General features: G+C 51.6%; 1 protein-coding gene across 4 annotated transcripts in view; it reads left to right on the top strand.

Annotated features, from left to right (window-relative positions):
* Positions 1-15,374, top strand: part of LOC142250032 (E1A-binding protein p400-like) — a 407,327-nt gene that overhangs the window by 152,566 nt on the left and 239,387 nt on the right. For all 4 annotated transcript variants that reach the window (XM_075322102.1, XM_075322107.1, XM_075322113.1 and 1 more), the window contains exon 16: positions 14,729-14,903. In XM_075322102.1, the coding sequence (XP_075178217.1) occupies positions 14,729-14,903 (175 nt within the window). The remainder of the gene's footprint in view (positions 1-14,728; positions 14,904-15,374) is intronic.

Below are 15,374 nucleotides of genomic sequence, written 5' to 3'. Positions count from 1 at the left end.
TGTATGTCGGAGGTGTTTGTAAGGTTGAGGTACCCATTGCGGGTACGGCGGCAGGAGCCCACATGCTGATTCCTTCCCCATCCCTTTTTACAGGGCTCTGGGTGAAGTGGGATTTACTGGTCTCCAGGCACTGAGACCGTGCTCCATCTACAGCCCCTGGAGAAGATGCTGGATGGAGCGGAGTACATCAGGGACATGGCCCTGCTTCCTCAAGGTACTCTGTGTCCCCGTGCATTTGGCGCTCACACCGCAGCATGCTGGGTGTTGTAGTGCGCCGGGGGACATCAGCGCTACGGCGCTTGTGCCATGGCCTCATTCAGCTTCGCTGAAGCAGGCACACTATTGGGACACGGTCGCGCCGGCCGCTGGGACTGCGGCGCGGCTGGCACTTGTGGTGCGCCGGGGACTTCAGCGCGGCCCGCGCTTTTACGGCGGCCGCGCTGATAACTCGAGTCCCCGGCTTTTGCGGCCTGCTTCCGTTCGTTCCCGCCCCCAGACCTGCCAGTCAGGAGAGGGGCGGGACGCTGGCCAGTGCATCAGCGCCGAGGGCTGGAGTCGTTTTTTACATACTCCAGCCCTCACAATCGGCACAGAGGGGACACTGTTTCCCGCACTTTTGTTTGGGAACTCCCACGGACCGCCCCTCTCCACAGACGCCGGCAGCCATTCCTGCTGACACGCTGAGCTGCAGAGGGGAGCCGGGGAGACCCAGACAAGGAATTCTGCAGCCTCTTACCCGCTATTCAGCGGGCGGTAAGCAGCCCTCAGGGCTCACCCCCTCTTGTGCCAGTAGTATTCTTAGTATTTTGTTTCTACAAATACTTGGTATTACATAGCGCTGGTCGCCCTTTGGCTATAGACTCTCTCACATTGCAGAGAGCCAGCAGCATGTCGTCCGTAAAACGCAAGGGTGCCAAGGCACAGACATTATATGCTTCCTGCACCGCATGTGGGACTTTTCTACCGGCAGGCTCCACGGACCCCCATTGTGTGCAGTGCTCGGCCCCTGCGGCGCTTGCACAGTCGGGACCTCTGCTGGACGTGACCCAGGGTGTACCACCTGTGAATGCTGTCCAGGTGACAGGAACTGAGTTTGCAGCTTTTGCTGACAGAATGTCTCTCACTATGTCACAAATTCTTGACACATTGCGAGCTAGGCCTGTACTTCAGGCCACGGACACTGTGCAATCATTGCCCCCTGGTCCCCCTCAGCTCCAAGCTCCGGGACGGGCATATACACCTCAGGGGGAAGACTCTGACTCGGACGATGGCCCCGGGCAGCCTAAGCGGGCTCGCTATGACGGGCCTTCACATTCATCTCAATGGTCAGGATCCCAGCGAGATGACTCTATGGGTGATGAGGCGGACGTAACTGATCAGGATTCTGATCCTGGGACCGCTCTCAATCTAGATACACCAGATGGTGACGCCATAGTTAATGATCTTATATTTAACATCAATAAGATGTTAAATATTTCCCCACCAGCTCCTCTTGTGGAGGAGTCAGCTTCGCAGCACGAGAGAATCCATTTCAGATACCCTAAGCCCTCACAATCGGCACAGAGGGGACACTGTTTCCCGCACTTTTGTTTGGGAACTCCCACGGACCGCCCCTCTCCACAGACGCCGGCAGCCATTCCTGCTGACACGCTGAGCTGCAGAGGGGAGCCGGGGAGACCCAGACAAGGAATTCTGCAGCCTCTTACCCGCTATTCAGCGGGCGGTAAGCAGCCCTCAGGGCTCACCCCCTCTTGTGCCAGTAGTATTCTTAGTATTTTGTTTCTACAAATACTTGGTATTACATAGCGCTGGTCGCCCTTTGGCTATAGACTCTCTCACATTGCAGAGAGCCAGCAGCATGTCGTCCGTAAAACGCAAGGGTGCCAAGGCACAGACATTATATGCTTCCTGCACCGCATGTGGGACTTTTCTACCGGCAGGCTCCACGGACCCCCATTGTGTGCAGTGCTCGGCCCCTGCGGCGCTTGCACAGTCGGGACCTCTGCTGGACGTGACCCAGGGTGTACCACCTGTGAATGCTGTCCAGGTGACAGGAACTGAGTTTGCAGCTTTTGCTGACAGAATGTCTCTCACTATGTCACAAATTCTTGACACATTGCGAGCTAGGCCTGTACTTCAGGCCACGGACACTGTGCAATCATTGCCCCCTGGTCCCCCTCAGCTCCAAGCTCCGGGACGGGCATATACACCTCAGGGTGAAGACTCTGACTCGGACGATGGCCCCGGGCAGCCTAAGCGGGCTCGCTATGACGGGCCTTCACATTCATCTCAATGGTCAGGATCCCAGCGAGATGACTCTATGGGTGATGAGGCGGACGTAACTGATCAGGATTCTGATCCTGGGACCGCTCTCAATCTAGATACACCAGATGGTGACGCCATAGTTAATGATCTTATATTTAACATCAATAAGATGTTAAATATTTCCCCACCAGCTCCTCTTGTGGAGGAGTCAGCTTCGCAGCACGAGAGAATCCATTTCAGATACCCTAAGCGTACTTTAAGCACTTTTCTGGACCACGCTGACTTTAGAGACGCAATCCAGAAACCCCACGCTTATCCTGAAAGGCGTTTTCCTAAACGGCTTAAAGATACACGCTATCCTTTTCCCCCTGAGGTGGTCAAGGGTTGGACCCAGTGTCCAAAAGTGGATCCTCCAATTTCCAGGCTTGCAGCTAGATCCTTGGTTGCAGTTGAAGATGGAGCGGCACTTAAAGATGCCACTGACAGGCAGATGGAGCTCTGGCTGAAATCCATCTATGAAGCGATTGGAGCGTCATTAGCGCCTTCTTTTGCAGCCGTATGGGCACTCCAAGCTATCTCAGCCGGGCTTGCGCGAGTTGACTCCGTCACACGTGCATTTGCCCCGCAGGTAGCACCATTGACCTCGCAAATGGCGGCATTCGCGTCGTACGCGATTAATGCTGTTCTTGACGCTACAAGCCGCACGGCAGTGGCGTCAGCCAACTCCGTTGTTTTGCGTAGGGCCCTGTGGTTGAGACATTGGAAAGCAGATTCTCATTCCAAGAAGTGCTTAACCAATTTGCCTTTTTCTCGTGACCGATTGTTTGGAGAGCGTTTGGATGAAATCATCAAACACTCCAAGGGTAAGGACTCATCCTTACCGCAACACAGACAAAACAGACCCCAACAGAGGAAGGGTCAGTCTGGTTATCGGTCCTTTCGAGGACCGGGCAGGTCCCAATTCGCCTCGTCAAAAAAGACTCAAAAAGACCAGAGACGCTCAGATTCTTGGAGGTCTCAGTCACGCCCAAAAAGGACAGCCGGAGGAACCGTTGCCAAGACGGCGTCCTCCTGACTTGCGGTCTCCGATTCCCACACCCGCGGTCGGTGGGAGGCTTTCCCACTTTGGCGACATCTGGCTGTCACACGTCATAGACCGTTGGGTGAGGGATATTCTGTCTCACGGGTACAGGATAGAGTTCAGTTCTCGTCCGCCAACTCGTTTCTTCAGAACTTCTCCACCACCAGACCGAGCCGATGCTCTGTTGCAGGCGGTGGCCGCTCTAAAGGCGGAAGGAGTGGTGACCTCCGTCCCTCTTCAGGAACAAGGTCACGGTTTTTACTCCAATCTGTTTGTGGTCCCAAAAAAGGACGGATCGTATCGGCCCGTCCTGGATCTAAAGTTGCTCAACAGACACGTAAAAGTCAGGAGGTTCCGGATGGAATCGCTACGCTCCGTCATAGCCTCAATGTCTCAAGGAGATTTTCTAGCATCAATAGATATCAAAGATGCGTATCTCCACGTGCCGATCGCACCAGAGCATCAGCGTTTCCTACGCTTCGTCATACACGACGAACACCTGCAGTTCGTAGCGTTACCTTTCGGTCTGGCAACAGCCCCCCGGGTCTTCACCAAAGTCATGGCAGCAGTAGTAGCTGTTCTGCACTCGCAGGGTCACTCGGTCATCCCGTATCTAGACGACCTGCTTATAAAGGCACCCTCTCAAGAGGCATGCCAACACAGTCTGAAGGTGGCACTAGACACTCTCCAGAGTTTCGGGTGGATTATCAACTTTCCAAAGTCTCATCTAACCCCGACCCAATCTCTGACTTATCTTGGCATGGAGTTTCATACTCTCTCAGCGATAGTGAAGCTTCCACTGGACAAGCAGTGCTCGCTACGGACTGGAGTGCAATCTCTCCTTCAGAGCCAGTCGCACTCACTGAGGCGCCTCATGCATTTCCTAGGAAAGATGGTAGCAGCAATGGAGGCAGTCCCGTTCGCGCAGTTTCATCTGCGCCCTCTACAATGGGACATTCTACGCCAATGGGACGGGAAATCGACGTCCCTCGACAGGACTGTCTCCCTCTCTCAGACTGCCAAGGACTCTCTGCGTTGGTGGCTTCTCCCCACCTCATTGTCACAGGGAAAGTCGTTCCTTCCCCCGTCCTGGGCAGTGGTCACGACGGATGCGAGCCTATCAGGGTGGGGAGCGGTGTATCTCCACCACAGGGCTCAGGGGATGTGGACTCTGGAAGAGTCCACCCTGCAGATCAATGTTCTGGAAATCAGAGCAATCTATCTTGCCCTGCGAGCCTTCCAACAATGGCTGGAAGGCAAGCAGATTCGGATTCAGTCGGACAATTCCACGGCGGTGGCGTACATCAACCACCAAGGGGGAACACGCAGTCGCCAAGCTTTTCAAGAAGTCCAACGGATTTTGACGTGGGTGGAAAGCAGAGCGTCCACCATATCCGCAGTTCACATCCCAGGCGTGGAAAACTGGGAAGCAGACTTTCTCAGTCGCCAGGGCATGGACGCAGGAGAATGGTCCCTTCACCCGGACGTGTTTCAGCAGATCTGTTGCCGCTGGGGGACGCCGGACGTCGATCTGATGGCGTCACGGCACAACAACAAGGTCCCAGTTTTCATGGCACGGTCTCACGATCACCGAGCACTGGCGGCAGACGCCTTGGTTCAGGATTGGTCGCAATTCCGACTCCCCTATGTGTTCCCACCTCTAGCATTGTTACCCAGAGTTCTCCGGAAAATCAAGTCCGACTGCCATCGAGCCATACTCGTCGCTCCAGATTGGCCAAGAAGGTCGTGGTACCCGGATCTGTGGCATCTCACGGTAGGCCAACCGTGGACACTACCAGACCGTCCAGATTTGCTGTCTCAAGGGCCGTTTTTCCATCTGAATTCTGCGGCCCTGAACCTGACTGTGTGGCCATTGAGTCCTGGATCCTAGCGGCCTCAGGTTTATCTCATGAAGTTGTTGCCACAATGAGACAGGCTAGAAAACCATCCTCAGCTAAGATCTATCACAGAACGTGGAAGATATTCTTAGCGTGGTGCTTGGCTCAAGGGTTTTCTCCCTGGCCATTTGCATTGCCAATTTTTCTTTCCTTCCTGCAGTCTGGGTTGGAAAAAGGTTTGTCGCTTAGCTCTCTTAAGGGTCAAGTCTCCGCGCTATCCGTATTCTTTCAGAAGCGCTTGGCACGGCTTTCTAAAGTACGCACGTTTCTCCAAGGAGTTTGTCATATCGTTCCTCCTTACAGACGGCCATTGGAACCCTGGGATCTGAACAAGGTTCTCATTGCTCTCCAGAAGCCGCCTTTCGAGCCTTTGAAAGAGGTTCCCCTTTCTCGGCTTTCACAAAAGGTAGTTTTTCTTGTGGCGGTCACGTCTCTTCGAAGAGTGTCCGAGCTAGCGGCGTTATCTTGCAAATCTCCCTTCCTGGTGTTTCACCAAGACAAGGTAGTACTGCGTCCAATTCCAGAGTTTTCTCCCAAGGTGGTTTCTTCCTTTCATCTCAATCAGGATATCACTTTGCCATCTTTGTGTCCGCATCCAGTTCACCAATTTGAAAAGGGTTTACATCTGTTGGACCTGGTGAGAGCACTCAGGATTTACATTTCTCGCACGGCGGCTCTACGCCGTTCTGATGCGCTCTTTGTTCTAGTCGCTGGTCAGCATAAGGGATCGCAAGCTTCCAAATCCACCCTGGCGCGGTGGATCAAGGAACCAATTCTTCACACATACCGTTCTGCTGGGCTTCCGATTCCATCTGGACTGAAGGCCCATTCTACCAGAGCCGTGGGTGCGTCCTGGGCATTGCGGCATCAGGCTACGGCTCAGCAAGTGTGCCAGGCGGCTACCTGGTCGAGTCTGCACACGTTTACCAAACACTATCAAGTGCATACCTACGCTTCGGCAGATGCCAGCCTAGGTAGACAGGTCCTTCAGGCGGCGGTGGCCCACCTGTAGGAAGAGGCTGTCTGACAGCCCGTTTCATGTGGTATCTTTTTACCCACCCAGGGACTGCTTTTGGACGTCCCACTGTCTGGGTCTCCCAATTAGGAGCGAAAAAGAAGAAGGGAATTTTGTTTACTTACCGTAAATTCCTTTTCTTCTAGCTCCAATTGGGAGACCCAGCACCCGCCCTATTTGTTCTTAGGGTTTCGTTTTTCGGGTGCACATGTTGTTCATGTTGTTTCTTAAGTTCTCCGATCTTGTTATCGGATTGAATTTGTTTTTGAAACTGTTGTTGGCTTTCCTCCTTCTTGCTTTGGTACTAAAACTGAGGAATCTGTACTCCTACGGGAGGGTGTATAGCCAGAAGGGGAGGGGCCTTACACTTTTAAGTGTAGTTCTTTGTGCGGCCTCCAGAGGCAGTAGCTATACACCCACTGTCTGGGTCTCCCAATTGGAGCTAGAAGAAAAGGAATTTACGGTAAGTAAACAAAATTCCCTTCTTTCCGTCCGACCCCGGACTTTCTTCCTAAGGTGGTCTCTCCCTTCCACCTTAACCAGGATATTTCCTTGCCTTCCTTCTGTCCGGCCCCTGTTCATCGCTTTGAGAAAGCGCTGCATACTCTAGATCTGGTGCGTGCTCTCCGGATTTTTTGTGTCTCGCACCGCTGCGCTTAGGCGGTGCACCTCTCTTTTTGTGCTAACCACAGGTCGGCGCAAGGGTCTCTCTGCTTCTAAGCCGGCCTTGGCCTGTTGGATTAGATCGACCATTTCGGACGCCTACCAGAGTACTCAGGTGCCTCCCCCGCCGGGGATCAAAGCACACTCGACCAGAGCTGTCGGTGCCTCTTGGGCTTTTAGGCACCAGGCTACGGCTCAACAAGTCTGTCAGGCTGCCACTTGGACTAGCCTGCATACCTTTTCGAAGCACTACCAAGTGCATGCTCATGCTTCGGCAGATGCGAGCTTGGGCAGACGCATCCTTCAGGCGGCTGTCGCCAACTTGTGAAGTTAGGCTCCGCCTACTTCTTAGTTTTTTCTGTTTATTCCCACCCAGGGACAGCTTTGGAACGTCCCATGGTCTGGGTCTCCCAAAGGAACGATAAAGAAAAAGAGAATTTTGTTACTTACCGTAAATTCTTTTTCTTATAGTTCCGTATTGGGAGACCCAGCTCCCTCCCTGTTGCCTGTTGGCAATTTTCTTGTTCCGTGTGTTATCACCGGCTGTTGTCGTGGACAGAGTCTCCGGTTGTTCCGGTTCTTACTCGGTTCTACTTGTGGGTGGCTATTCTCCTTCAGCTTTTGCACTAAACTGGCTAGGACTGGCTACCAGGGGGTGTATAAGCTCAGAGGGAGGAGCTACACTTTTTTAAGTGTAGTACTTTGTGTGTCCTCCGGAGGCAGAAGCTAAACACCCATGGTCTGCGTCTCCCAATACGGAACTATAAGAAAAAGAATTTACGGTAAGTAACAAAATTCTCTTTTTTGTCACTATTATAACACTATTCCCCATGTTGTTAATAGATAGAGACACCATTGTTAAAGGGAAGGTGCCGCGTTTTTTATTTTTGTATTAATAATAGTGATTATGAAGTGAAGTATTTTTAATACAAAATTAAACTCACGGTTTATTCAGTTTTTATTTAATTCTAGTTTTACTGAAGCACTGGGCGCTGCCATCTTGGATTTGCTGTAACAACAGTACTCACCTTCTTCATGACAGCACCCGGGGCATTGACTTTGCTAGTCTGACTCCAATTCTATACTTAATACAGGACAGCTCCCTGCTGTGGCCTGGATGCCCCACCTGGGCTGTCCAGATCACAGCAGAGGGAGGAGATAAGCGCCATCTCTGTGCAGCTCACAGCGTGTGCTGTGAGCTGCACTTTCCCCCTGTTACCCGTTCGGCCTGTGTTATTACCGGCGCCCCGCCGCCGCTGCTACTGTCCGTCTCCAATGACCTCCCCCCCGCTAGCCACCCCCGCACCGCCGTTGCCCTCTCTCCCCCTTCCCCGCTCTCCTTGCCGCAGCATTGCGGACGGGCGGGCATGCCGAGCATTGCGGATGGGCGGGCATGCCGAGCATTGCGGATGGGCGGGCATGCCGAGCATTGCGGAAGGGCGGGCATGCCGAGCATTGCGGAAGGGCGGGCATGCCGAGCATTGCGGACGGGCGGGCATGCCGAGCATTGCGGACGGGCGGGCATGCCGAGCATTGCGGACGGGCGGGCATGCCGAGCATTGCGGACGGGCGGGCATGCCGAGCATTGCGGGCGGGCGGGCATGCCGAGCATTGCGGGCGGGCGGGCATGCCGAGCATTGCGGGCGGGCGGGCATGCCGAGCATTGCGGGCGGGCGGGCAGGCCGAGCACTGCGGGCAGGCGGGCGTGCATGCAGAGCACTGTGGGCGGGCGTGCATGCAGAGCACTACGTGCTTGCATGCAGAGCATGTAGCACTGGGGGCTGCCATCTTGGATTTGCTGTGAGTAACGACAGCCGCTGCTGCTACCATCTTCACTGACTCCCCCCCGCCCCCCTTCACTCCCCCCGGCTCTCCTTGCCGCATGCAGAGCATAGGGTGCGGGTGTGCATGCGTTCATGCAGACCATTGCTTGTGGACATGCATGCAGAGCATTGCGTGCATACAGAGCATTGAGTGCGGGTGTGCGTGCATGCAGGGCATCGCGTGCGTGCGGGCGTGCATGCAGAGCATTGAGTGCGGGCGTGCATGCAGAGCATTGCGTGCGGGCGTGCATGCAGAGCATTGCGTGCGGGCGTGCATGCAGAGCATTGCGTGCGGGCGTGCATGCAGAGCATTGCGTGCGGGCGTGCATGCAGAGCATTGCGTGTGGGCGTGCATGCAGAGCATTGCGTGCGGGCGTGCATGCAGAGCATTGCGTGCGGGCGTGCATGCAGAGCATTGCGTGCCGGCGTGCATGCAGAGCATTGCGTGCGGGCGTGCATGCAGAGCATTGCGTGCGGGCGTGCATGCAGAGCATTGCGTGCGGGCGTGCATGCAGAGCATTGCGTGCGGGCGTGCATGCAGAGCATTGCGTGCGGGCGTGCATGCAGAGCATTGCGTGCATGCAGAGCATTGCGTGCGTGCATGCAGAACATTGCGTGCGGGCGTCCATGCATGCTGAACATTGCGTGTGTGTGGCAGAGCATTGCGGGCCTGCATGTGTGTGCGCGTGCGGCAGAGCATTACTGGACCGGAGCATGCAGAGCGCTATGTGGGGAGCACTATGCAGCTGTCCTTGGTGACACTTTAGACATTTGTGGTCACCAACAAAATTGCTCCACACTGTAATCCTAAACTGTGTGATACTGCCTGTTGAGCTGTCTATCATCCTCTCCTATGTGAGCCTTGTATGTGATATCGTCTGCTGAGCTGTGTATCTAATCCTCTCCTGTATGATACTGCCTGCTGAGCTTTATCCAATCCTCTCCTGTGATACTGTCTGCTGAGCTGTGGATTAATCCTATCCTGTGTGATACCTACTACTGAGCCTTGTATCTAATCCTGTCCTATGCAAATCAAAAAGTCTGTGGAGCCTCTGTTAGGAGTCTCGACACAGAAAATAGCCAGATATCCCTCTGGGAAGGACCTAGCCAAGGAGTGGCTCTCTGTAGAAAACCACCATAACCACCATATTAAGTGGCCCTTTTAGTCAATATCCAACTCTTTGACAAGTTTAAAGATATGACAAGGGAAATACCAAGGCTAGGTATCCATCCACAGACAGCTGTTTTGGGGTATTGCCCCTCATCAGTGTGGAGTAGGATTCTGGCTAGGTGGGAGCAATGCCTAGTAGACCAGCAAGACAAAACAATCACTGATCTCGGGAAGACCAGCCAGAGAAAACACTGCCGGCAGCCAACGAGGGCGCTCAACACAGTGAAATCCTAGGTGCATTGCCCCGTGGGAAATATGCAAATCAAAAAGTCTGAGGAGCCTCTGTATCTAATCCTGTCCTGTGTGATACTGAGTGCTGAGCCATGTATCTAATCCTGTCCTATGTGATAGTCTGCTGAGCTATGAATCTAATCCTCTCCTGTGTGATACTGTCTGCAATCCTATCCTGTGTGATACTCCTGCTGTCCTTGGTGACACTTTAGACATTTGTGGTTACCAGCAAAATGGCTCTGCACTGGGTCTCTAAACTTCATTCTCTTTTATTATTTTGGAAACCCCCCAGATTGGGAGGGGGAGCTGTGTCATATCACACACAGGAGAGCAGATTCTGCCCACTTTACTGCAGCTGTAATGTGAGCTACTTCTACAGTAGGATTTCTGTAGGATTTCAGCAGCTGCTCCCCCTAGTGTTTAACGGTGGAAAATATCAAACTTTTTCTTTTTTTATATTTTGCTCAATTAAAAACAAATAATATTTAAACAAAACAGTAAAACATTAATACTTCACATTTTTTCTGTTATTTAATTTTTTTTATTTTTGGACGACACCTTCCCATTAACCCCTTCACCCCCGGCCACTAAAACACCCTAATGACCGGGCCATTTTTTGCAATTCTGACCAGTGTCACTTTGACAGGTTATAACTCTGGAACGCTTCAACGGATCCTGGCGATTCTGACATTGTTTTTTCGTGACATATTGTACTTCATGTCAGTGGTAAATTTAGGCCGATATTTTTTGCGTTTATTTGTGAAAATTTAGGAAATTTGGCGAAAATTTTGAAAATTTCGCAAATTTCAAACTTTTAAAATTTATGCCCATAAATCTGAGAGATATGTCACACAAAATAGTTACTAAATAACATTTCCCACTTGTCTACTTTACATCAGCGCAATTTTCGAAACAAATTTTTTTTCCATTAGGAAGTTAGAAGGGGTCAAAGGTCATCAGCAAATTCTCATTTTTCCAACAAAATTTACAAAATAATTTTTTTAGGGACCACATCACATTTGAAGTGACTTTGAGAGGCCGAGGTGGCAGAAAATACCCAAAAGTGACCCCATTCTAAAAACTACACCCCTCACACTGCTCAAAACCACATCCAATAAGATTATTAACCCTTTAGGTGCTTCACAGGAACCAAAGCAATGTGGAAGGAAAAAATGAAAATTTTACTTTTTAACACAAAAATGTTACTTTAGCCATAAAATTTTCATTTTTACAAGGGAGAAAAGAGAAAGTACACAATACAATTTATTGTGCATGTTCTCCTGAGTACGCTGATACCCCATATGTGGTAAAAATCAATTGTTTGGGCGCACGGCAGAGCTCGGAAGGGAAGGAGCGCCATTTGAATTTTTGAACGCAAAATTAGCTGCACTCATTAGCGGACGCCATGTCGGGTTTGAAGACCCCCTGAGGTGCCTAAACAATGGAGCTCCCCCATAAGTGACCCCATTTTGGAAACTAGAGGCCTCAAATAATTTTTCTAGATGTTTGGTGAGCACTTTGAACCCCTGGGGGCTTCACAAAAGTTTATAGCGTTGAGCCGTGAAAAGAAAAAAACAATTTTTTACCACAAAACGGTTGCTTCAACTAGGTAGCTTTTTTTTTCACAAGGGTAACAGGAAAAAATGCACCATAAAATGTATTGTGCATTTTCTCCTGAGTACGCAGATACCTCATATGTGGTGGAAAGTAATTGTTTGGGCGCATGGCGGGGCTCAGAAGAGAAGGAGCGCCATTTGACAGCAAAATTGGTTGGAATCATTAGCGGACACCATGTCACGTTTGGAGACCCCCTATGGTGCCTAAACAGTGGAGCTCCCCCACAAGTGACACCATTTTGGAAACTAGAGCCCTCAAATAATTTTTCTAGATGTTTGGTGAGCACTTTGAACACCTGGGGGCTTCACAGAAGTTTATAGCGTTGAGCCGTGAAAAGAAAAAAAAATTTTTTTACCACAAAACGGTTGCTTCAACTAGGTAGCTTTTTTTTCACAAGGCTATCTGGAAAAAATGCACCATAAAATGTATTGTGCATTTTCTCCTGAGTACGCAGATACCTCATATGTGGTGGAAAGTAATTGTTTGGGCGCATGGCGGGGCTCAGAAGAGAAGGAGCGCCATTTGACTTTTCAAACGCAGTGCACTGATCGGCCGCTGCAGGACGCACGGTCGGATGCGATAAAAAAAAGCGTCGGGGATACGTAAAAAAAAAAGTCACGCCAAAAATTGACCATGGATGCAGATACGTTATGTGCATCCCTGATCAGCGCTTGGCGGGACGCACGGACGGATGCGATACAAAAAGCGTCGCAAATACGGAAAAAAGTCGCCAAAAATTGAGCAGGGATGCCGATCCGTTATCTGCATCCCTAATCAGCGCTCGGCGGGACGCACGGACGGATGCGATACAAAAAGCGTCGGGGATACGGAAAAAAAAGTCACGCCAAAAATTGAGCAGGGATGCCGATCCGTTATCTGCATCCCTGATCAGCGCTCGGCGGGACGCACGGACGGATGCGATACAAAAAGCGTCGTGAATACGGAAAAAAGTCACGCCAAAAATTGACCATGGATGCCGATCCGTTATCTGCATCCCTGATCAGCGCTTGGCGGGACGCACGGACGGATGCGATACAAAAAGCGTCGGGGATACGGAAAAAAAAGTCACGCCAAAAATTGAGCAGGGATGCCGATCCGTTATCTGCATCCCTGATCAGCGCTTGGCGGGACGCACGGACGGATGAGGTGTAAAAATGGACAGGGGATACGGAAAAAAAAAAAAAAGTTATACTCACAGTACCCAGAGGACTAGCAGGAGGATCACTGACCAGAAGAGCTGCAGAGGAATAGATGGCAGAGAGATGGACAGCTTTACAGGAGCAGCAGGCAGATCAGCAGAATGCCCAGGAAGGACCCAGCGATGGACGCAGATGTGATCAGGCCGGTGAAGACAGGTAAGAGGACGTCGGGGGAGAGCAGAGGGGGAGGGGGGGGGGATGAGAGCAGAGGGGGAGGGGGGAGAGCAGAGGGGGAGAGCAGAGGGGGAGGGGGGGAGAGCAGAGGGGGAGGGGGGGGAGAGCAGAGGGGGAGACCGGAGAGGGAGCTGCAGAAGCAGAATAGAAATAATGGGGGAGGCAGTCAGATCGCGGGGGGAGCGGATCGGGATGTCGGGGGGGGGGGGGGGGGGGTGGTTGGGGGGAGCAGATAGCGGGGGGGGGCACGGCAGGGGCTATCACGGCAGCGCGCAGGGGCACCACGGGAGCGCGCACGGGCTGCAAAGTGAGCACAGTACTCACTTTGCAGCAGCAGCGGTGGTAGCAGATCGGGATGCCGGGGGGGCAGATCGGGGCGTAGGGGGGCAGATCGGGGCGTAGGGGGGCAGATCGGGGGGGGCACGGGCAGGGGCCTTCACGGGAGCGCGCAGGGGCCTTCACGGGAGCGCGCAGGGAGCGGAATACTTACCATTAGAGCTGCAGCGGCGGAGACATCAGAGGCGGCGGCGGCAGCAGCAGCGGTGGCGTGGTACCAAAAGTACCAGCCACTCCACGCTGCAGCCATGTTGGGGGAGGGCTCGCAGGCCAGCACAGGCCTGGGGAGGACGGCCACCGGCAGATCAGACCGCCCCACTGCACACTGATTGGAGCGATTGCGCGTCATAGCACGATCGCTCCAATCAGTGCTGAAGGGGCTGGGGGCGACATGTTTGAGGTCCACCTATGATATGCTGCTGCAGCTGCGGCATCTCATAGCTGGATCTCACAGGATCGCACTAATTCGGGCATTATTTTTGCCGAAATTAGTGCGATCGATGTGGTTGGCGGTTCAGATTTGAACAGCCAATCACATCGATCGTCGATAGGGGGTGGCGATGCCACCCCCCCTGGGGTCAAGCAAAGGTCCCCTGCTGTAAGAAACAGCAGGGGACATCATTTGAAAGCCGTTGCTATGGCCACGGCAATCAAATGAAGTTTAGGCCGTAAAATTACGTCCCTGGTCGTTAAGTCACGTTAAAATAGGACGTAATTTTACGGCCCGCGGTCGTGAAGGGGTTAAGCTTCTCTGATACCATTGCAGCAATCAGGACCGGTCACATTCTGCAGCCTTGCTTTGAGGATTGTCATTGTGCTGACTGGGAGTGATCTTCCTTTGTTGAACTCCTCACTATTGACACAGGCTTCTGAGGGATTAAAGTGCTTGGATTAGATCCAGCTGCAGGAGCACAGCTGTGTAGTACAGCCTGCTCCTGCTGCCAATGGCAGTCACAACCTCCAAGCTCGTGCCATCTTTGTGACTTAATATGTCGGATTGAAGGAGAACACTTGCAATCTGGATTCGCAGTTACTTTTTTGCTTATTTGAAGGGGTTGTTTTTATTACTTTAATATATTAATTTGCTAAATGCTAATCTATAAAAAGTTACTGTGCCTATTATAAAATGTTTAGTAATGTAATTTCTACAAATACTGTTATGGTCTTTTTTTTTTTATTTTTTCATGAAAATTTCTACACAGATTTTATAGGTAAACTCTTAAATTTACAAAGAAATGTTTGCTTTCATTCCCAGCCAACGCAGATTGCTTCTGAGAGACACTCAACTACCACACACGTGGAAGGACTTGTGGACCATGGTGCACTTCCTCATTCCCGGCTTGTCAAGACAATACTTAGATTTTCCAGTAAAAGAAGGCAGTGAGCAGGACCCAGAATACAAACACACGATATCAATCAGATTACACAGGGTAATTTTAAGTGATGCTCCTCATTTAACCATTTTGTTTTTAAATTATATTGAAATGTCTACAGTAACCTTTTTTTACATAAGATACAATTTCAGCAGGAACCTGTTCTTGTATGTCTGAGAAATAGCTTCTCATGAATAGCTTTGGGTGACACAGTACTCTGGGCATAAACCCTGCCACTAGCAGGATTATGTAGATAGATATATCTATATCATAAAATGTTGGCTTCAACCTCTCCTCAGACACAAGGCAGTCTGTTTTGGCCTCCTCAGTATTATAGTCCAGGCAGAATGCTAAGTCGGCCTTGCCCATGCAGGACAATCATTTCGGCAGTGAGGGACCCACTCCATGTTAAGCTTGAGTATCTCTTCAGGACGAGGTTTCCTTCAGTCAATACTAATAGGCATGTTTTCATAATTATGCTAACTCCAATAACGTGCTCTCCAAAGATTGGGAGGGATACCTTCCTCA

The sequence above is a fragment of the Anomaloglossus baeobatrachus genome, chromosome 1, assembly GCF_048569485.1.
Source record: "Anomaloglossus baeobatrachus isolate aAnoBae1 chromosome 1, aAnoBae1.hap1, whole genome shotgun sequence".
Lineage (NCBI taxonomy): Eukaryota > Metazoa > Chordata > Amphibia > Anura > Aromobatidae > Anomaloglossus > Anomaloglossus baeobatrachus.
Note: the sequence above shows the minus strand (reverse complement) of the source record. Positions and strands in the feature narration are given on the sequence as shown.